The sequence below is a fragment of the Patiria miniata genome, unplaced genomic scaffold (genome assembly GCF_015706575.1).
Source record: "Patiria miniata isolate m_02_andy unplaced genomic scaffold, ASM1570657v1 HiC_scaffold_7, whole genome shotgun sequence".
Classification (NCBI taxonomy): domain Eukaryota; kingdom Metazoa; phylum Echinodermata; class Asteroidea; order Valvatida; family Asterinidae; genus Patiria; species Patiria miniata.
The window spans coordinates 19,759,967-19,784,222 of record NW_024037074.1 but is presented as its reverse complement, the minus strand read 5'-3'; the positions used below and the strand labels follow the sequence as shown (position 1 = coordinate 19,784,222).

The following is a 24,256-nucleotide window of genomic DNA, read 5'->3' as shown; positions in this document are numbered from 1 at the left end:
CAGTCAGTAAGTGACAGTCAGCCGGAGTCATCCAGAAGGTCTTTGGGGAGAGGTAAAAGCAGGTGTGAAATTTACTTCTGGGAAATTTTTTAAAAAATGATGGCCTTGTTTTCTGCCCCCCCCCTTTTTTTTTTGGGGGGGGGGGGTGGATTGGCAAGGGTTTTGATTAATTCTTTGTTTTTGTTAATTCATTAATTGTTTATCCTACTCCCAATGTTACCTTAATAGGGACACATTTTCTAGTAAATTAGGCTATTTGATATCGGAAAGACACTGGGCATTCTTCTTTACTACAATTTTTAGAAGGAATTTTAATGTCGAAAAACTGCTTAAAAATGATTCCTTATGTCGAGAATAGTATAATTGAAAAGTTTGGGTTGGGGAAAGTTTTTGGAATAGACAGTGGCGTAAATCTATGCCGGCGAGTGGGTCGGAGATGGGGGATGACCACAATCCTAATAATTGCCCGGCCGTGGAAATTCGAAAAGCGGGGGGGGGGGGGGGGGGGGGGGCTGGACACCACATTACACTAGGGGCGTTCTTTAAACTTAAAGATGTATATCAATATGTATACTTGCGCTTACATTTTTCAAGCTTTTGTACTTTGTTTCTCCACTTTTCAGTGCTATTGAATACATTTTTGTTGTTGGGACGTTCGGAAAATTCAAAAAAGTGGGGGGATGAATCAATAGCCTCACCCTGGTCAAAAAGTGGGGGATATATATACCCCCCCCCTCCCCGGATTTACGCCCTTGGGAATAGGGGTTATGTGAGGATTTTGTCTATGGGAATATTTCCCTAAGGTAGGCCTACTACCATTTTGAACCCATATTCAGGAAAATCCTGGGGTCATAAGCGCTGGTCAGTGTCAGGGTAGCGATCCGGACACACGCAAAGGACGACACGAGTATCGAGGCTTTGCGGTTAGATAAACATTCTACAACATCCTTGATCTGATTACGGATATCACGAGAGCTGGTACAGTTATGTCGGCCTATTTGACATTGCCGTGTACATGTTCGCATGTTTACCCATACAGCTGTATTTGTGAAAGGTAAACACACACGGTACGCACACACAACATGACTTGACAGACGTGGCCTGCACGCCATCTTAAAGTCGCGCCCACATCGCACCTTGCGCACTTGTGTGGTTTGGATGGTCCGTCTATGGTTGACCAAAGAGAACTTGGTGAACCAATCCTCAAGGTTAATTTACCGCAGCCAAGAATTGAACATTCCACAGTCTAGTTGTGCGTGGGGATTTAACAGCAATACTTGGCGGACACAATAGAATAGAACTGAATAGAAGTCGGGTCAGTGAGTTCGTTGTTTTGCAAGCGTAAGCGCGTGCACAAACTGCTTCTCGTTTGGCACCATAAACCAATGGACCTACTGCACGTACAACTACTAGCAGAACTACAACAAGTACACGAGATTGCCTACTCCCCCAGCCCAGACTGAAGTTTCCGTTGTACACCAGCCAGCCAACCAACTGCCTCCCTGCATCGTCACGCAGTCATCGTAAAACACACCGGACCCACTCGGAACAAAAGAGGGAAATCACCAACAACCACTCTCGAACAATTCGTTTCTGTCGAGTAGTTTTCCCCCCACCAATATAAAGCTTCACACGAGAGGTTCCAATGGCATCGTCAGCGGAACAGCAGGCCGAGATAGAGGCCGGTCCACAACCAGAAACTCCGGTGCTGTCACCGAAGGAGGAGCCGTTGTCACCCAAGCAATGTCGGTTCTCGTTGCTGGTGGAGACGACAGATGACTTCATGCCGATAACAACCACCACCAATCTAGCAGGTGTGACGGAGGATGGTGGGCGGGGCCAAGGGGAGGAGGATAAGGACCTCATTCTCCGTTATGTCGAGGATAATGTAGTCGGCAAAGACACTTGTTTTCCGGGGCCTTTCGGCGAGAAACAAGGTAGGAATGTTCACTTTGTTAAATTTTCACTCTTTGTCCATTTTTCATATTTAAGTTATAAAGTTTTTATAAATTTAATAAAATGTCTTTATACTCGTATATAAAAATACGAGCACACAAGAACTTGAATGAGCAGGAAGAGCCTTACTTAAATTTGATCTAGCAGGTTTGTTTTGAGGTTTCTAAAGATTTTTTTAAAAATATGTATCGCTTGAATTTCAAATGGTGTTGATCAAGATGTGCAATGCTATTTTTTTCTCTCTTTAATATTATTATTATGGAAGAAAATTGAAATGTTTACGTTATGAATCATAATTTGCAAGGCTTTTTTACGAAGAGAAACTTTCTTTTATTCTTAAAAAAACTGCATGGAACTGCATATCACAAAGGTTGGTGAATAAAAAAAAAGTCAGCAAAAATTCAGATGACCTGGGCCCAATGTTATGAAGTTTCTTAGTGTAAAATATATGCAGGATATTATGTACGTGGAAACAGTCATCGCAAGTCACACAATTAAATAATTGAGGTCCCAACTTGATAAAAAAAAATTCTACGTTTGAAAAAAATCTGTGTACCAGAACTGTTCCTGAAGTACCCCTGGTACAGCCTTGGGCAAATACCTTGTTCGTTTTGTTAGAATAGACCCTGTGTGATGATATGCCATTCCCGAATTTGTTTTGTCAACAAGTACCTATAAAACAACCCTAGTACCTTTACCCAAAAAAAATGTCAAACCGACCGTCGATACAAGTGCATGTGTGTGCGTAGCCCTATTACACAGCCCGTGGTTGCCCTTTGGTTTTTCACTTTGTTTGTTCATGGAGGAATGTTTTTATTCCTCCGTGGTTTGTTCAGATAATAACTCCTGTATTTGTTATTCCTCTACCTTCGTCCTTGGGAAGAAACATTCGTTTTGACACGCAACACACGCACAGGAGGCGTCAGGAAGGACAAGTACGTAGTGGAATCAGACTCACATATTGGAGCAATCGGACGTATTGGGTCTTTTTCCTTGAACTTTTGTCTACCTTTTCTGCCACTGTGTTTGCATGTTCTTCAGAGCCTTGGTTTTATTGTTGGACTGAACTGGCGGGGCGATTGAGGTGGCCGAAATTTAATCGACCCGGGTACCGGGTCTTCGATGGATCGACGCATAAGCCGATTACACGAAGATGTCTTACATGCCCGTTGGCGAAAGTGTTGTTAAAATCAATAAATATACGATCGATCTGATCAGATCAATTACCAAGCTCAGCTTGAATAATCTTGTTATCGCTTGAAGATCCTTGGGTCGTTTCAGGGGAAAATATTGGAATCATGGAACACACCGTGCATTGCTATGACTGAACATTTGACAAGATGGGGCGGCAGTTCAATCTAAAGTTTCCGAGGAGTGGTTTGTAGGGTTCGTTCTTATTTGAATCACTAAATCAAACTAGGTTTTGCCCTTCAAAACCTAGTTTGATTTATATCACCCCGGCGCAAAAAAAAATCCATCTTATAATAGAATAACTAAATTTTCGCTTTTAAAATTTATGTCAAGAATTTACAATACTGTAGTTTCTTATTAAACAGACTTCCACACTTTTTACTTGAATCTAATTTGTAAAATAAATGTGTGGACGTGAATCGAGCCTGGTTGGGGTTATTTCAGCACTCATAAAGACTATTCCTGATGGCTACGAATCAAAATAATACCCAGATATCCCCTTTGAAAAGGCATTGAACTCGTCCTTGTCACATTTCCTCAGCATCCTCTGTCATTGGAAGCGATAGGTCACACATGTAGGAAACCAATGTCAAATCTTGCTGCAATAATACTTCCTTGCTGTAATAGATCAGAATGTGCAGCACAATGTACTGAAGGGTCAAATGTGTACCACATTACTCATGCCACAATATTTTAAAACACATTGCTGTGATTTACAGATTCCACCTACTTCGAATGACAGACTTGAACACCCCTCCCAATTAAACAAACTATTTCGAGGTTTATTTGGGTAAACTAAGTCTTGTACATATGCCTATACCGGTGCGTTACAATTTTTGTGAGAGTGGTCTAGACTATGCATCGCTGCAGTTGGGAACTGGTGTTGGGATGCCCGCAGCATTTTTGGTAGGGAAAAATTATGACGCATAAGTGTCCATGAATGTTGTACTTCAGGCGCCGGAAACTCTTCCTCGACTTTGGAGACAAAATGTCTCCTCGGCCTTTCACGATTTAGCACGAATGAGAAGCGAGTCAAACCCAAGATCAGCGGCGGTCCAACAACTCCAAACCACGGTGGGGTTTCCTCGTTTAGCCACCCACACCACATCTCAACAATCCACCTGTCACTTCTATACCATTTCCCTGAATATCAGAAAATCACAGTTCGTTCACCGTCCGGCTACTGTTATGGCTCACACTTGTTTTGGAATGCCAGAGTTTACCCGTAAGTGGACGGGGCTACGGGCATGAGGATTAGTACGTGCAGTCGGGGAAATGTTTTACCGATGATTCGATCTCGAGAAATCGAATTCGTGCACGATGATTCACTGACCACACGAGTTTGTTTTGATAGATGCGCGCAATGGTATAGGCAAATTTGGCACGAGGTACTAAATTTAGATCGCAGACGAAAGGGAAGTACCGGCGGAAGGGAGGGGGACACTCTCGTCAATCTGACGAGGACACATCGCTCTGGCGTCTGAAATAAAGTTTGCTGTTCTTTTTTGTTCATCAAGGAATAAAACAAAAACAATCTTGAACGGATCGCATGCAGCCATAGCTCCCGCGTAGTGCATGAATGTCCTGGGTTTTTGTTGTGTTTTTTTTAAGGGGTGGTATTTTTAACAGACCCATGTGGTGTGAGGGATTTGGCGGTTTTTTTACCAAAAACAAGTTACCCGGTATGTTTTTTTCTTTAGATAAAGTGTACCGTTTTTAACATTAATTAACAAAAAATACGATGAATACCCATGCAAGAAATATTAACGTGTGGACAACACATTTGAACTGTGTGCTAGTTAAAGTGCTTACAAAATAAATTAGATATTTCGTAAATCAAAATTGAAAGCTGCCTCAAATTCAAAAGTGAACCCATATGGAGCGAGTCTTTCAACCCCCTGCTACAGGCCTGTTGAAAATCCGCAAAAAAATGTGTGATCAGTATCGAACCTTTGGTTTTACTATATTCGAAATCGCCCAGACCTGGCTTCAAAATTATTCTCACACGCTCGACCCACAAGTCCTATTCCTGATTGTTACCGTTAGTAACTTTGGCCGGTGCCATATTATGAAGGCCTTGCACAGTTTAACACGACCAAAAATAAACATTTCACTCAACTTATAAAACAAAAATCACCACAACAATCCTTAAATTTGTCCTACCCCTTCCGTTACCATGTGCTACGTCACTACTAAAATTGTCGCCGAATTTTGAGTTCTGGGCCTGATAGCAAATAAAGAAAACTAGCCTACGTGGGAATGAATACCATAACCTACAAGAAGGTATAGTTTATTAATTTGTAACCGAAACACCACGGTACATTGCTGTAGTGTAACTATAGTGAAACATATATAGGTGTTGTGGTAGGTGGGCTAATTATTACGCGTATCAGTTACCAGTGATGTGCTCAAGTACAAACCGTATACAAATCTGCGCTGTTCGATATTATACAAAACTCCATGTGGTGCCATGTAAATCCATATTATTTTAATGCCTCGCGCTTCATGTATGACAACCGTGACCTTTTGACCTCGAGAGCTTGTCTTGGAATGTCCTGCTCATATGCTGAGATTGCTGACCCAAATTCCTTACGGTTGTGCCGTTCCCTTGGCGACGTTTCGTCCCCTTGGCGACGTTTCGTCCGTCATTCTACCAGTGATTTGGTTGTCAGAAATGCGCAGTTTGCGTGGCAACACTTTGATGTGCCGTTCACAGTAAATACAGACTTGTAATACCTGGGACAGGTCCGTGTATAACGTATGTTTACTGACCTACAGGCCATCGTGCACATTACACTTTCAAAAAGAATTCTGCCTGAATAGAATTTCCGAAAACAGAGAAAGTAGGGGAAAAAACATGATTGTTCATCAATTAAGTTAGAGTCGTAACGGAGGGAATTCAACAAGTACATGCAGATGTCGAACGCGAGTATACGTGCGTGATTATGCACCAGTACGTGTCTTTCTGAAACGAAAGACAGCATACCTTGGAAATAAAACAAACTCAGTTTTTCCTCTCAATTGCTTCTTTGAGCAAAAACAGCAAGTCTTAAGTTTACATTTCAGAGGAAAATTTCTCAGTATTCGAAATAAATATTTTGTACAGCTTTGACAAATTTTCCTGTTTTTGACGTTGGACTTCTCGATTCTTTCATCGCTGCAATTAATTCGTCCCAATTCGCAGTTGGGGATAATACTTATTGAAGGGCGAAAATGATTGATACTCCCTAATCGGATTATCTTCGAAAAATGACACCCGTTTTGGCTGGATTTATTAGATCGGCAAGGGGGAAAGACCGAAGTTTTATCATTGCAGGAGGGATTTCTTCATGCTTCATTTGCAGCGATCCGTGGAGACGGCAAATGGGATGCATTTATCGGGTTGTCATTCCGTCAAGCGAGTGGTTGAAGCTTGCTGTAATTTGTTAGGGTGTGAACGCGATTTTGTTTTTTAGCTGTCGATGATGAAAGCTTTCAGTATGGTCACGTTTAAGCCCTTGCCGACAGATACAGACTGGGACCATGGAAAATGAATGCTGGGACCGAGTGATATAAGGAAAGCCCACAACGGCCTTTCAGGATATGAACTTGGGTGAATGATTTGCCGTGTAAAATGAGCCAGAGTGATGGTCAAGACAACAAGACAATACGGATGAATGCTTTGACAAATCATGCTCCATATAAGCATTCCCCATGCACATGCAAGCTTGATTTTCCCAGGTTTATAGATATTCCGCCGTGTTATTTACCATTTCTACCCCGAAAACTGTAGATTCCCTTTTTAAAATTGATATTTAGCAAAACAAAAATGTATTCACATTGAATGAGACGTCGAGCAAAATAATCAGCCCAAAAATTTTTTTTTCAATAAAATTTAAGCCATTTCTTCACGATTGAACTCCAATCAAATGGAGTTGAATACCAAGTGCGAGGTTCAATAAGAAACCAATAACATCCGGTCGTCATTCCACATTTGCAGACGTCCTTTATTTTTATTTATTCCTTGGATAAACAAAAAAATTCCCTGAGTGTAATTCCTTTGCTTCGTCTTTGACTAATGTGTCCGGGGTTTTTTTCTTTCCTTTCATTTTCTTCCATGTAGTTATCTACTGTGACTACACTGCTTCTGGAAGGTAAGAAAACGTTAACGACTTTTTTTCCATCGACTTTTTTCCTAATCATTTTTCGTATTCTGAAATAAAATTCCACTCTTGTCATTTTGTGTACCACATGCAAAATATATACAATTTACGAATGTGAAAACTTATGTATATAAGGAAGATACCAAACTCGTTTTGCCTTGAAATTTCTTTAAAGTAATGTTGCGCTCCCCCTTTAAAAAAAAAATGGTTTCGACCCCAAAAGATGGATATTTTTGTAAATAACTATTTTTCTAGCAATACTAAAGTTATACACCTTTGATTGAGACATCCCACCCAAAAAAATCGCTCACGTTTATTGAATACAATACTTTTCAAATGTCGAGTTATTTGCTGCCGGACCCTTAATCTTTTTGTGTGTTTTGGGCGAAAAAGGAACCCTTGCAAAACTAAGAGTGCAAATACATATTGCTTTTTCCATGTGAATAAATGTAAAAATTGAACTTTGTATGGAAGATAAAACACAAAATGTTGAAGTGCAAGGGTAGACAGCCTAACACGAAGGAGATGATAACCGTATAAATTATACATATGAATTAATAATGTCAATCCACATTTTTACATTCGGCTTTTGGTTTTGGACTGTTGGCAATAGTTTTGTGTTGCACTAAGTTTACGATTTTTTCGTTCTACCCCTATATGTTATAAATGCATGCCGTTCTGTACGTGTAGATGGTTTGGTTTGTGAGTCTTGGATCTTGCTGTCTAACTGACCCACGCCACCTGCAGGTAAACCTATTGCATGGTTGGCATTTGATAATTTTACGCGGTGTATCAATCAGGCTGCTACATTTACTGTCTAATTTACGCTTTAGTGTTAATATCTTACTTTGCAATATTTCGTCTGTTTTGACACATTCGTTCATGTGATCAATCCACATGGGACATCGCATTTTTGGCCCTTATTTGGCCCCTAGGGGCCTACTTGTGGCTGCATAGGTGCATGTTACACACAGGGGCGTCAATCGCATTTTAGATGCTCATGTGGTGTGATCTGAGGCAATTTCTGACCACTTTAACCAATATTTTCTTAGCAAAAGATACATTGTATTACATAATGGGGCCCTGTAAATGAGGCACGAGTTCAAAAATCTGGGGTGGGGGACAGTTGATATTGTGTCCCCCATCCTTCTAAAAGTGGGGGACATGTCCCCCTGCCCCCCCCCCCCCCTCCCCAGGATTGACGCCCATGGTTACACAAGACCTGTATACGTCACAGCTGTGTGTTGTTCCGCCTTCATTAGTAAATAGTCCCCCGCAAGCTGTAAGCCGATTACGACGTTACAATTTGCTCTTCAAGATTATGGCAGCTGAATGTACACAAGAAGCTATTTTAAATCAGTTCAGGAACCTCTCCGCCTTTGCCCTTTGCCCCCCCCCCCCCCCCCCAGTCCTCTACAAAACTGACACCTGCAATATTACAGAGAAGTGGGTTCTACTTGATGAAGATTTTGCGGTCTTGTTGAAACTTGGAATAGACAATAATAAGTGGGCAGTTTTCCCATACTCGAGCGGGATTAATGATAAGAAGTCGTCGCACATTTTAATGTGACCTCTAATGTACTAATGGGGGTTGTGTGTCCTGAAACCGGCAACAATCTTAAGTTTCCGAGGAGTGGTTTGTTGCAAAGCCTTCCCCGCGTGATGAAATCGATGTTGGAGGCCTCTTGGTGGTTATTGAGTGAACTTTGTTCACTGCCATGTGGCGGTCTAACTGTTGGAGGGGTGGGATGAGTGGATTTAGAGCTTATCCGTTCAAAGTCCTATAGTTCGCTTTGTTTCACCAGATCTATTTTATGCGCAGTGACAAAATCGCTGTCTGCTCAAACACTGCAGACGATTTTCTGCATCGTCCAGGGCTCCAGGCCATGAAACCCAGACTGAATTTGAGTGCAGTTGTATTGGCCTTATGCACAAGTCGGCCATTAGTGAATCGAAAGTGCGGTAAAATCTTCATTTTTTGGAACTTGCGAAGAGAAATGAAAGCAAGTAAATTACTAATTAGTTCAAGTGTGCTTAAATGAATAATTTGAAATTAAACATTCCCTCATGTATCAAGCCAGTAAAAAACGGCTGCATAAATAGTCTGGCGCCATCCCATTCAACAGTTAACAATTTATAAAATACATTCAGGGAACTCGACAAAAATGGCCAACTCGCGCATAAGGCCCATACTCCGTGCTCTTCAAGATATTGATATTTTTTTCCTGACGAATTTTCAATCTGTATGTTTTGTTTTAACTCAAAAAAAACCTACTTTAATCCGATGGTGGCATATGCAACCCGCCTGGTGAGGGCTTTCATTTTGTGCACAAATGGACTCACCCTGCGAGAGACACGACTATTTTCTGGCAGCCAATAATAAGAATACTGTGAAGAAATAATTCAATAACGAAACATCGGTGGATTTTTTTCGTTCGACGTCTCATTCAAAAGTAAATAACTTTTATATTGCTAGCAAAATAGAAGTTGAAAACAAATGAATCTATTTGTCGAGTTGAAACTCGAAAATAGCACAGGGAATGTAGCTTTAAGTCAGTCTTACGCGTCTTAGGCTCAGTGGCGTATTTCTTTTGCTAGGAAATAAAAGGAATTTTTTTATTAAACAATGCATTTATCAAGCGATGCTATGTTACCCAGGAGACGTCCCATCCGTTGGTCTGTTTTGGATTTAGATTCGTTCAGTACGACCGCGTCCAAAGTTTCTGGTCTTTCAATAAAGGATTTTGTATGATCTAATACCGGTGTGCTATCGTGAAATTTTGACTCTATGAATTGCGGACTCCTTAGTTGTATGGGCTTTATTAACGAGTCGACCATATTAAATTGAAAGCGATCATCAAATCTTCATTTTTGAACCTGCGAAAATTGCATTGCCGCAAGTTCCGAACCTGACCAACACAAACGATTTCAATATGAGCATAATCAATCATTATGTCAGTCAAATTAGTCGTTTCAAGCAAATAATTTCATATTTCTTTATGCAAAATTTGTAAAGAGTGTCCTTCTTTTGTTAACAAGTGCCCTTTTTTAACTATTGCCCTTTGTAAAAAAAAAAAAAAAAGTCGTGCCCTTTTTTGTGCCATCGGCCGTTATTACGGGTGCATTTTTATTTTCGCGCATGTATCGCCCTGAAAAGCACCATCGCCCTGAAAAGCACTATATATTGTCAGTTAGTGTGCATAATCGTCGGTTGTGAACACCGCCCCCATCAACAGACGGTACCAGCCCCCCCAGAAAAACAAAATGTTGTGCCATTGCCTTGTTCAAGACATGTAACCCCCCCCCCCCCCCCATTAAAAATGACTTTGCTACGCCCCTGATTGGTAAATACCCGCCCGCCCCCACTCCAAAAAAAAAGGAAAAGGAAAAGCGTCCGCTTTCATAGAACTGAATAGGTTAAAAGGAACATGCACTTGTCGACTAGAGGAAACATCATAATTGAAATCCACCCATGCATAGGCCAATTCCAAAAGCAAGTAAATTACTAATTAGTTCAAGTCTGCTTCAATGAATTATTTAAAATTTGTAAGTAAACATTCCTAAATGTATCAAGCCAGTAAAATAAGGCTGCATAGATAGTCTGGCGCCATCCCATTCAACAGTTAACAATTTATGAAATACATTCAGGGAACTCGACAAAAATGGCCAACTCGCGCATAAGGCCCATACTCCGTGCTCTTCAAGATATTGATATTTTTTTTTCCTGACGAATTTTCAATTTGTATGTATGTTCTAACTAAAATCAAAACTAATTTATTCGGATGGTGGCACTATGCAACCCTCTTGATAAGGGCTTTCATTTTGCGCACAAACGGACCCACCCTGCGAGAAACGACTATTTTCTGGCAGCCAATAATTATAATTTTGTAAAGAAATAATTCAATAACTAAACATCGGTGGATTTTTTTCGTTCGACGTCTCATTCAAAAGTGAATAACTTTTATATTGGTAGCAAAATAGCAGTTGAAAACAAACGAATCTATTTGATTCGAAAATAGCACAGGGAATGTATCTTTAAGTCAGTCTGACGCGTCTTAGGCTCAGTGGCGTATTTTTTTGCGAGGAAAATAAAAGGATTGTTTTTATTAAACAATGCATTTATTAATCTCCTTGATTGATGGAGATGGTTGTTTGTAGGTGTTTTGGATGAAAACCCTTTTTTTGTCTAGCACGTGGAATTTGCAATGTTTGAAATTTCTTGTAAATTGACATATAGGTAACGATTGCATTCCGACTCGAATCCTTGACAAAAACAAAACAAACTTTTTTTAATTTTTAAAAGCAGATAGAATGCGTGTTTGGTTGTCTTGGTAACAAAACATCTGTCGCTTGGTTGATTTTTAAGTGTATCTTTTCAGTCTGTGTGAGGTGTAGTAAATACAGTACAATAGTTGTTATTCGGATTCTCAGAGTACCAAATGCTGTCTATTTGTCAGCGACCTTTTTTAATTAATACGAGCGTGGTGTGATATATCAAATGATGCTATGTTACCCAGGAGACGTTACATCCGTCGGTCTGTTTTGGATTTAGATTCGTTCAGCACGACCACGTCCGAAGTTACTTGTTTTTAAATGAAGGATTGTGTATGATCTAATACCGGTGTGCTATCGTGAAATATGGACTCTATGAATTACGGGCTCCTTAGTTGTATCATCATCATCATCATCATCATTAGCATAATTCAATCCACTGCTGGATGAAGGCCTCTCCACTAACTTTCCATGCTTTTCGATCCCTTGCCAGTTGTTTCCATTTCTTCCCTATGAAATCAGAGATTTCATCTCGCCATCTCTTAGGCTGTCTTCCTCTTCGCCTCTTCAATGATAATGGCGTCCAATCCGTTACTTTCAGGGTCCATCTGTGGTTGTCTCTTCTCATGACATGTCCTGCCCAACTCCACTTTTTCTTTTTGATCTCAACTATTATGTCTTGCACCCCTGTCTTTCTTCTAAGATCTTCGTTCCTTATTCTGTCTCTCTTTGTGACCCCAACCATTATTCTTTCCATTGCCCGTACGGTGACTCGCAAATTTTGCTCTGATTTCTTTGAAGGTGCCCAAGTCTCAGCGCCATATGTTAAAACTGGGATGATGCACTGGTCGAAGAGTTGAAGCTTCATCTTTTGCAGTATTTTTCTGTCCTTGAATATGTAACTCAACTTGCCAAATTTTGCCCATGCAAGTTGTATTCTCCTCTGAATCTCCTCTGAATTCCCAACCTTAAATGTGATCTTCTGTCCCAAATATATGTACTCATCTACTGTGTCCAGTGTTTCATTCCCCAGTGTTTCATTCCCTTAGTTGTATGGGCTTTATTAACGAGTCGACCATATTAAATTGAAAGCGATCGTCAAATCTTCATTTTGGAACCTGCGAAAACTGCATTGCTGCAAGTTCCGAACCAGACCAACACAAACGATTTCAATATGAGCATGATAAATCGTTATGTCAGTCAAATTAGTCGTTTCAAGCAAATAATTTCATATTTCTTTATGCAAAATTTGTAAAGAGTGTCCTTCTTTTGTTAACAAGTGCCCTTTTGTTTTTAACAATTACCCTTTGTAAAAAAAAAAAAAAAAAGTCGTGCCCTATTTTGTGCCATCGGCCGTTATTACGGGTGCTTTTTTTATTTTCGCGCATGTATCGCCCTGAAAAGCACCATCGCACTGAAAAGCAACATATATTGTCAGTTAGTGTGCATAATCGTCGGTTGTGAACGCTTGTTTTCATAACAAAATGTCCCTTCAACATTATATAATGGCTTCATTTGGATATAATCGGTCGAGCTGAACTAACATGAATATTTTGATGAAGAGGTTCCAATAGATTAATGAAATACTGTCTGGAAAAAAACGTTTAGTGTATACCCGTAAGATGACTTGTTTGTGGTTGTTTCAGGGAACCGATTTACTTTTGCGTTTGTCAAATTCTTCTCAGAACCACACCAAATATGCAAGAAGACTTATTACATGGTTAAGGTGTGTACTCCATTCTCACGGCCTAAAGTTGATTTCTTTTTCCTTATATTTTTTTTTTCATTCAGACCTCTTAAGTTCATAGAGGACTACATAACTAACCATGTGCATCCCCTGTACGCCAACACGCACACTACCACCGGGCTCATGGCACGACAGACTTCCCAGTTTCGGAAGGAGGCAAGGTAAATAAGATCACAAAATAAAATCGGGGAGAAACACAGCCTATAAAAATAAACATATTAACGATATCAAAAACAAAGTTGATCATAACACATTATCAGCAACATCAGCGTGAAAACAACATAAACGCCGAAAGCGAAAACAGTACAATGACAACATTAATGACAGAATGAAAGCAAATCAAAACAAACAAAAAAGATATAAAAATCGCCATTGCAACATCGCCTCTTTCACAGCGAATTATCGCTATTATATCAAGACTTTGAAAGACAGCATTAGCCTATATTGAAATGGACAGAAATGCCAAAATCACCACAAAACGGCAACTATCCGAAGGAATTGTTATCATAGCGAGAGGATGATTTTATTTTCCGCAGAGAAATAATCAAGCGATGTGTGAACGCCACAGATGAAGATGTCGTCATTTTTACTGGAAGTGGTACGACGGGAGCTGTGCACAAACTTGTGACTGCTTTGGAACTCAAGGGCGAACGGGCCAAGAAAACGGTGCGTATAGACACTTTCCCAAGAGCGCCCCCACAGCGGACATGTCTTCGCTCCTCTGTGATAGTACGCATGAGCTGTAACTTTGTAATTTCATTGTCGCTAAACCTTTAATAAAACTCCATAGTGAGGGCGCTTTGTGGAAGTAATTATTTCTTATTAAGTTGTGCTTTGGGTTGGCTTAAGAGGAACACTGCATGTATAGGGTGGGGACGCTAAGGTTGTGAATAACCAATGATGTTTTATACTTTAATAGAAGTTCAAGTAAGATTATACGCTTGGCAATCAGGGGTAGTATGATAGTTTTCTATTTTTGTGTGTGTATTTCTAGGTTGTTTTCGTTGGACCCTATGAGCATCACTCCAACATATTGCCATGGAAGGAGTCAGGTGCGAAGGTGAGTTGATTGATTGGTTCTGTCAAAAGTTACAGGTTGAGAGAAATGTTGAAAAGGTAGTTGTATTATAATGCTTTCCTTTTTCCTTCTGAAAACATTAATTGATAACTCCAACTAATGAACTGATACCTTTTGTTTTGAAAATCGAATTTAAAGTCCTCTTAGAAAAGGAAAAGTAGTTACATTAAGGGAAAATGAATGAAAAAAATCGAAGAACCATTGGCTGTACAAATTGTTGCGCGAACATTTTTTCCCCAAATAGCTGAAATTTATTGATATGTTTTAATTTTGAGGAAAAACAAATTTTTCTTATTTTTTGTACGTCAGGTCATCCGCATAAGGGACGCAGATCGGGGACAGATCGACATGAAACTATTGGAGCAGAAACTGAAGGTATGTAACAGAGATATCCGAGAGAAATTTACCATGTTTTTTTACCTGAATATGTCATGTATTTCATTTTTCAATTCGTAAATAATAAGGTTTAGTTAAGATTTTGTTAAAGACTTATTGCAATTATCAATTTATCGATTCATAATTGTATAAGACGGTTTCTGTTATTGATCTTTGATTCCAGTTGTGATGCCAACGAAAAGTTCAAATTTATCGAATTGACTGGAGTTTTTTTCCCCTGGGGGTTTTAAGACAAAACTCATAATTGGTTGATTCTCTTCACAACAGCACTATCAGCATAGGTCGAGGTTTATGATTGGCTGTTTCTCGGCTGCTTCAAACGTCACCGGGATCGTGACAGATTCGTTAGCTGTGGCAAGCCTGCTGCACCAGTACGGGGCTCTGTCGTTCTGGGATTACGCGACTGCAGGTGGGCCCTTGAGGAAAACGATTGATTGTTTTTGTCAGTATTTACATTTAAAAAAAAAAACAAATAGAAAGCTAAGTTTGTCGTGGCCAAAGTTATGATAGGGTCCGAATGCTCCACTCATGGAGAAGGCGATAGCGAGGAAGCTTTAAGGTGTACGTTCAAAACAAAAAAACGAACAAAAATTAGTTTGGTAATACGATGGTCAAGTTCGCATATAGTTGTGAATGCTCTAGGGCCTGCAACCAATCAGAGGTTACTACAGTCTTGTGTCCACCGGCAGGCTCTTTACACCAATAACCCCTCTCTCATCTGCCAGTAGGCATATTTTTGATACTATCTCATTGACCGAAATGGGTGAATTAGTCTTACTTAAAGAACACTGTTTCCTATTGGCCAGTTTTTAGTTAAATGGTGTCATCTCGCACGGAAGAAATAAAAGATATTTAAAAAAATGAATTTTCTTTTTACAGGGCCGTACCTCAACATCGATATGAATCCCGTCCTAGATTTGGAAGATGAGGCCGAAGCAGAAGAGTATGTTTATATAAATAAACCTAATTAAGATGGTTCTTAAATAATAGACTTATATTTTTGCGAAATATGCCCTCTTCCTCATGAAAAAAGACGTGTTTTTTCTGAAAGCATTTCGAGAATTCAAACTTGTAATCAGTGCATCCCATGAAATACTGAGGAAACATGAAAATTTACACTATCAAAAAAATTATTAGAAGATAAATCCGTCTTAGTTTATTGCCATATATCATTTTTTCATATAAACATCTACTTCTCAACCAATACGATGGACGTTCTTAAGTCCTTGGACAGTCGTTTAAAAATTAACTTAACAGATTTTACAATTGTAGCCCATTTTGTTGTTTGTTCTGAAGAATGGAGCCACTAGACTTCAGCAAAGATGCCGTCTATCTCTCCCCACACAAGTTTGTCGGTGGAGTTGGAACACCAGGTAATTATTTCCTCTCAGAAAATAAAAAAAATACCCCAATTCTCCTCCTGCCGAAAAAAGAAAAAAAAACACATCAAAAGTAATATTCCAACTTGAACAAATTACCAAAGTCCTTGACAATGTACTGCATCAACGTCATCAGTGTCTATAGTCTGTGGACAACACCACCCAAATTTAGCTGCAGATGTGTCAGTTGGCAGAGGATCACCAGGGGAACTTTTTAGAGGTTTGGGTGTTTCGTTACGGCAAATCTGGAAATTAATTGGCGATCATTTTTGTCCACCCAGACGATTGGAGCCTCGCCAGCTGGAGAAGAGACTAACAGGGGTCGGTCTTCAGTTGGCAAAGCACCGCACCTTGTGCGGTAGAAACAAGTGTTTGATTATAGTTGTAAATCACCGGGCTTCTTTCAGCACACTCCTTGACACACCGGACATTGATGGATGCAGACCCGCTGTGGACTGGACGACAACGTCGGCGTCCAGACTAAAGACTAACGCGATACCAGTTGTTACCAAAGGTCGAAAAAGGGCCGATCGTGAAATTTGAGCAAATCGTCAATAAACATAAATCTTGACTTATTATGTACGTTTTGATCCAAGTAGAACATCAGCTTAGCAGACGGGCAGGCGAATTTGTGTAGTTCTCCTGAACTTTCAGTGTTGTGTTTAGCATGCCTTTAAATTTTTCATTGCTGGTTAGAGATCGTATATCTTGGAGTTTATTGATACGTTAACGGTGATTTTGTTGGGCAGTGTAACAATTTGATGCTGAATACTTGATATCGACGTCTTCTGCGTTGTTTGCAATTAACTCCTTCAAATCGTGGGATCTAGTGTAAAGAATTTTTGTTATAAACAGTATTGCTTCTGAGACTGGATCTTTAAGAATTTTATGTTCCATTTTTTTCTTTATATCAGGACTTCTTATTGCAAAGAAGAAACTCTTTATGAATGCAGTGCCCGGAGCAGTGGGAGGCGGTACTGTGCTCTATGTAAGATCAGCATATCTTGAATCACTCTCTTGTATCATTGTCACTATCAAACTTACCATGTGATACATTCTCTCGTCTCACCATGGCAACCCTCATCTTTATCGCCATCACCACGGTGTTTTCTACCATCAACCTAATCACCATCCTCCACTACCTTATAACCTCGTATTAATTGTTTTGTCAGTCTGAAATTCCGCTTTACAATCGTCTTGCTTGTCATCATTATTAGAATCTCTCATCGTTTACAATGCATCGTCGTCATTTTCTTCAATCATTTTAATCTCATGGTAGAATTTTTCGTCATCGTTCTTGTCTTGAACACAGGTTCCTTAAAATATGTTTCGTCGTCACCATATTCATCACGTTATAATTTTCTGTATGGATATTTGCCATTGTCGTCATCGTCATTACCCCCGTTATTGCTATTGTCAGTCATTTTCATCGTCATTGCTTTTGCCATTGTCGTTGCTAATTTCATTTTGATTGTCATGTCATTAACATTGTTATTGCTATTGTCGGTCATTTTCATCGACATTGCTATTGCCATTGTCGTTGCTAATGTCACTTGCATTGTCATGTCATTACTCCCGTTATTGCTATTGTCGGTCAGTTTCATCGTCATCGCAGTATTGTCGTTGCTAATGTCATTTTGATTGTCATGTCATTACCACCGTTATTGCTTTTGGCGGTCATTTTCATCGTCATTGCTTTTGCTATTGTCGTAGTCATTCCCATTGTCATTGCTTACATCTTCATATTTATTGGTACTTTTTCATCCTTGTCAACCACTGACCAGTCTTTCCTTGTAACATTCCATGCCCAAACGTTTCCTTGTAGGTGACAAGAGACACGCATCGCTACGTGTCCAATATCGAGGAGCGAGAGGAGGGTGGCACACCAGCCATCGTAGAATCCATCCGTGCTGGTCTGGTCTTCAGACTTAAAGAGGTAAAAACAATCATTCCCTGTCATTTCCTGAATAATGTTAGATATAAAATATGAGATGGAGTTTGTGGACAACTTCATTTATACTGTTGAAGGTCAAAATTACCTTATAAATGTTTTGTTCAAAGTAGAGTTCAACCTTCTTAATTTTCCATCATTTTTGCATGAAATACAACAAAACTTTTTCTTTCAATATTTCGTAAACCTATTAAGTATGAGATCATTTGAATAGATTTAAATCGGTCTGGTGCTTTTATTTTCATTTTGCAGTCCATTACTCCAGCCCTTATCGAAGAACGGGAACACGATCTGTCCCTGTGAGTATGAAGACTTTACTTTGTTATAAGTGGAAACTTCTGAGAGCATTTATATTTTATATTCATTTTTTGAATCGGGAAGGAGAGCCCAAATTTAAACGTGGTATATAGAGGCTCATGTTGTGGAATTCAATTAGGTTGGTACCCAAGACTGTACCCGAGTCTATGTGATTTATACAGCAATATTTTTATTTTATACTTTTATCAAATAGAGGTACATCCCATTCACGTCAATATGAACATTCATTTATTTATTCAACATGGTGAAAATATACGTGCCGACTGTGTTATAAACCATGACACAAACTTAAAATGGCACCAAAAAAAGAACAGAAATTCAAAACAATACAGAAAATAAACAAAACAGAGTGAATACAAACATAACTTGCAATTATATAGACATGTATTAAATATATAAAATATAACTCCAGTAATACAAGTATACACACCTTCCTCGAAAATTGTCTTTTAAATTTTGAAAAATTTAGTACGTTTGAGCTGCACCGACTTCCCAATAAGCCTGCATCTTCTTTATATTGGATTTCGTTTTTTCTTCCTTCACATTCTACCATCTAGACTTGCCTTCAAGACATGGCGGAGGAATCCTAACCTGATCTTCCTTGGCAGCACCCGAGCTGAGCGTCTTCCAATATTCTCCTTTCTCATCGTCCACACTCCCAGCGGTAAAGTGCTGCATCATAACTATGTAGCCGCACTGCTGAACGATCTCTATGGGATCCAAGCACGGGGTGGCTGTGCGTGCGCGGGGCCTTACGCCCAAGACTTGCTGGGGATCGACGAGCCGATGGCGGCCCAGTTTGCAGACTTCCTCGTGGATACGACCAGGTACGATGGTCGTGATATCATGGGTGATGTGAGATATGGTCAGGTTGGCGTAGCGGTACTTTCCCCGCCTTCCGCCGCTTGTGACCCGGGTTCAAATCTCGCCTTGGCAAATATTTGGATTGGGTTTTCAGTCCCTATATGCCTGATTCCGTGGGTTTACCCCAATATTCTTCTGGGCTTTTCCTCCCACCTTTAAAACTGTAATTTCTTCTCATTGTCTCCTCTCTACAGGTTGCGTCAGGCTTTTGGGCTACAGTGCCTAGGGTACTTTCGAGGATATCTTGGTTTCATTACCAGAAAGAAATAAAATAAAATAACTTAATAAATAAATAAATAGTCTTGGATTAAACAAGCATTTACGTGCACGTATATCGTCCTTTACTATCGATGATTCATGCAGCGAGACTACCCGAAAGTTTGATAGACGTTTTAGGCTGTTTTGGGACATTGTTTATACACAATGACTTGGGGAGTCAGTCAGTCAGTCAGTCGGGGGGGGGGAATCAGCCAGTCGGTGACTCTGTCAGTCAAAGAACTTTGTGCTGGCTCTTCTGGTATAGTAAAAACGCTGTGTCTTTATTTCTCGCTGGCCGACATGTCGATATTTCGGACGTCATTATGTGATGTTCCTTTTTTTTTCATTAAAACCTTAACGTCGTTCCAATTCCATTCATCAGTGCCATTGTGTCTTACTAGCTTGATTTATTTATTATTTATTTTTAGAGATGAAATGCCAGCAACTAAAGGCAAGAAAAATGGGAAGAAGGCCCACAAACACAAGGCACTGGAAGTTATGAAGTGAGTTATTTCAATGCTTTTTTAGTACTTCCAAATCACCACTGTCAACATCATGGCAATTATCAAGATCACCACGATCACCATTTTGAATGATCATAATCACCATAGCGTCAATACATTCCACAATCTACCTCATCTTGATCACATTCTCTTGATTTATCATTTCCATTATTTTAGGAGACCTGTTATTATGGACAACTCAAATTATTTTAATGCATTCTCCGCTTTTTTCTTGACCACTATACCTATTTGAGTTAACCGGCATCTTTTGATTTTGATTTGATGTGATTTGATTTGATCGACAGGCCTGGCTTCACGCGTCTGAATCTTCCTTTCTTCTTCTCTGCCGAAGTCACTGACTTCGTCTTGAAGGCGATCAATGACGTCGCCTCCAACGGCTGGAAACTGCTACCCCAGGTAACTATTTTTTTCCTCATCTCCAATTAAAAGAGGTCGCCGGTACATCAACACTGCACGTTCACTGGATTTTCTGGCAGCATAATTCGGCTTGCTGCACTATCTTGTGCATTTGCTGCAGGACATTCTATGGATCATGGATGTTGATTAGTTTGTACCAGCGTTCTGAGTTGAGACTGGAGGGCACGAGCGAAGTAACATTTTTAAGCTCTAATAGGAGCTTCTACATGGTACTTGGTCGGTCGGTCGGTCTGTCTGTCTGTCTGTCTGTCTGTCTGTCCCGAACATTGACCAAAAGTATGGTGTTCCATATGTGCCATCGGATCGTATTTTTCGACGTCGCATTTTTAAGCTCTGGCAGGGATCATTTTGATCGATTTCATGCTAGACTGTCATGCAAGACTTCTTGAAGTACGGCCAGAGTTTATTGTGCCTTCGCATTTGTTTTTGTTTTTCAAATGCTTGAATTTGTATAAGTACGATTCCAAAACAGCTATTTGTGCTCAACTTTATTGAAGTGGGCAAATATATTCTGTTGTACGTTGCCTTGAATCAAAAGAGTTCCCTTGTTTCGCAGTGTAAACGACTGTCATCATTACAGTTCATATTCTCTCTTTCTTTGGTAGTACGACTTCGATGTGTACAACGGCAGCTGGATCTACCAGAACCCCAAGGGTGAATCAGACGAGCCGTCTACCGAGACCGCCCCGGCATCAGACAGCCTGCTTACTACCTCCTTCGTCAAGGGGGAGTTCAAAGCCCCGCCCAGTCCCTTCGTGTCCAGGAAGAAATATGTCCAGACAACTAAACTACAAGTGAGACTTTCAAATCCCTGATGCTGTTCCGTTTTGTGATTTTTAATGTAGAGATAACTTCATGTTATTTGTTATTCTTTGGAAGTTTGAATGTACACGTTTTTTTTAAATAGCTGGTAATGATATGAGCTTATATTCCTTATCATTCCTAATCTAAAAAGTTCATCAAAAGCGAGATTCGAATATCAAACTTTCATTTCGTTTTTGTAGTTACGATTTGGAAAATGTTAAAGTTATACTTTTAAACTGTAAACGTTTCTGAAAGAACTTGTAATTCCTTCCCTTTTGTCACAGCAAATCAAGTAGAGATTCGAACAACACAATTTCAGTTCTGTTTTTGTATTCGCAAGCTTGGAATTGTTTTTAAGTTCTGCTTTTAAATTTGCACTTTAATTTAAAATTGTCAAGCCAACTGCATGAAATATACACAGCGTTCACTAACTGTTTTCTGTTTACTCACTGGATTAATTGGGTTCCTCTTTTTGTTTTAATTATCTTCAGGAAACAATGCAGATTGCAAGTGTATTTTACAGTGAGGCCGAAGCCAAGTGCAAAGAGGTGCGTTGGAAAAGGTTACCTTCGGATTGTTTAGAATGGCACTTGTCAGCACTTTATTTTATATTTTCATAAACTTAACGAGTTTGGTTATCTGAGAAAGATGAATAAGTCTTAAACACAATAATTCCCCTATTGTTGGTTTTGAATGGTAGAAGATGTAATCCCACACAACTAAATAAGCCACAAGTGGTCAGAAGTACGTTTGAGTAATTAAATGGCCTATGAACTAATCATGCACAGTAGATGTTCATGTGAACAGTTAACAATTTTACCCACATACTACATTATGTCAAACGAAGTGTTGATTAAGATGAGAGTAAACTCTTTCCACTGCACATGAAAAAATGGCAAAAGTCCAAAAATCTGCTTAATATTCTAACTTGAATTCCAATCAGAATACATGCATTATCGTTTTTTCCCCAAAATAGACCATTTATTTATTTCTCAAAATTAAGTTTTGTTGTACATTATAACCGGTCTGTTTACATAGGTTCCCGATATGGCCCAGGATGATGAGTTCATTGATGCTGTTGGCGACCCCAGCATGGTCTGGTTCCTGCAACCCCACGAGGCATTAGCACACCTTCGAGACCCGACCCTTGACCAGACAGATGCGGGTACCGACTCCAGTGCCGCCCTGAGGTTAAAGGTCAAGAATGTTCCCTTCAAGCCCAGACAGTCCACCGCCCGCCGGTCACGATTCTCTCGTCGGAGCCGCAGCCGTAAGTCGCACCAACACCAAGCAAAGGAAACAGGGAAACGGACCATGAAGATGTGCACCGTGCTTTAAAAAAGTAACAACCACCGATCTTGCTGTCATGTTGTATCCCAGCATGCTTTGCGATCGTAAAGTGCAAATCGCACCGCCATTTTTTTGGTATACCGTTGCTTGAAAAGTCAGCAGGTCCTACATTGAACAGTCCTTAAAAAGTTTACATGGATATTGAAAATTAATCCTGTGTAAATTTTGGTGGTTGTGATAACGTAAAATCTTTACAACTAGAATAATTATGGACCCTTAAAGCCGGCACTGTCGGGATTGTGTGGTAATTGACAACGGTTGATTGTCATATAATAAGGTGTAACATTTCTTCGTGTGATTTCTTTTATTAACGAAATATACTTCTGATGTTTTCCATTTAATTTCAGAAATTAGACCAGAGCTAGAGCTTAAATGAACTTCGGTACTTTTGAAAATAAAAAGATTCTGCAAAATTGTGGCACCAATGTTAATTCATTAATAGTACTATTTGTAATCAGGAAAATATGAGATCCGGAAGCTAATTGCTTTAAGAACAACACAATTTCAGTTAAATTAGTATTTGTTGGTTTTCATGTTTAGCGCATGACACAGTTCAATGTATTTTGATTGTCAGTAACATGGAAATTAGAGTATGAGTTACCGAATGAACATCAAAAGAACATTCGTAATTTAAAGATGTAAAAAAAATAATAGTATAACATTAATAAAAAGTCCCCGGACACTACTGTCTTCGGTGACGAATGCCACGGACGAAGCTTGTAAAACTTGGAGGCCATTCGAATGAAACACCCTACATTATATTGCTTAAATTAATGTGCAGATTATTACATTAACCAGAAACTAAATGTTTATTTTTCTAAAACGTTTTAAAAATGATTTTCGTTAATGTGATATCTCGAACCACGACCAGTATTGCCTTTTCATTTTTTTAAACACAATAATGTTTTTCTTGTTTCGCAATTCCATTGGTAGAATTTAAATTCTACCAATGAACTCGTGCGTAAAGATGCACCTCAGATTATGAAACGTATTGACAAATCCATATTGCTATTCATGAACTCCAATTATTAAAATGGAAATATAAGCTTCAAGTGGTCTTGCTTTTGATATTTTAAGATGAGGTTAGAGACAATGATTTTATATCCTTTTCGTTTTTACATGCATGTCCAAAGTTTGTAATGGACAAGCGATTAATGTAATCTTAGTATTGGGCAAAACAGTTCAAAGTTCTCCAGGTTTTACGCAGCCGTGCATTTAAATTAACAAACATTATCTTAAAGTTACTAAGCAATGCTGTACATATTGCTTATTTTGTGCCGTAAGAGGCATTTTTATTGAAAAAAGTGTTATATTTTTGAGACCCGGTTTAGAAATTAAAAAAAAATGCGTTCTTGTTAAAAACAAAGTCCTGTGGCGATTGGATATTTGTTCATCACTGAACAAGCTCGATCGGATTTTGGAAGCTGCGGGCCATCAAATTCGTGTTAATGCATGAGTCACGTGACTGTGCCATGTACATGTAATTTCTGGAAGGGGTAGTGTTTTGAGTTTAAAAAAAAATCGGGGTGTTTTACCCCAGTGACCCCATGATGACCTTTGACCCCAGTTTGGTCATGTGACATGTTGGGGCCTCACTACTGATACGTTT

At 39.5% G+C, this 24,256-nt stretch overlaps 1 protein-coding gene across 1 annotated transcript; it reads left to right on the top strand.

Annotated features, from left to right (window-relative positions):
• Positions 1 to 951: 951 nt before the first annotated feature.
• On the top strand, positions 952 to 24,013 carry LOC119746272 (probable cysteine desulfurase). The gene is made up of 18 exons (XM_038223115.1): positions 952 to 1,937; positions 7,250 to 7,280; positions 13,353 to 13,469; positions 13,845 to 13,974; positions 14,303 to 14,368; positions 14,696 to 14,761; positions 15,050 to 15,191; positions 15,662 to 15,725; positions 16,079 to 16,155; positions 17,076 to 17,149; positions 17,987 to 18,097; positions 18,365 to 18,411; positions 18,988 to 19,257; positions 19,981 to 20,055; positions 20,361 to 20,472; positions 21,099 to 21,287; positions 21,789 to 21,845; positions 22,336 to 24,013. The coding sequence occupies exons 1-18, from the start codon at positions 1,646 to 1,648 to the stop codon at positions 22,633 to 22,635; spliced, it is 2,220 nt and encodes a 739-aa protein (XP_038079043.1). The 5' UTR covers positions 952 to 1,645; the 3' UTR covers positions 22,636 to 24,013.
• Positions 24,014 to 24,256: the final 243 nt, after the last annotated feature.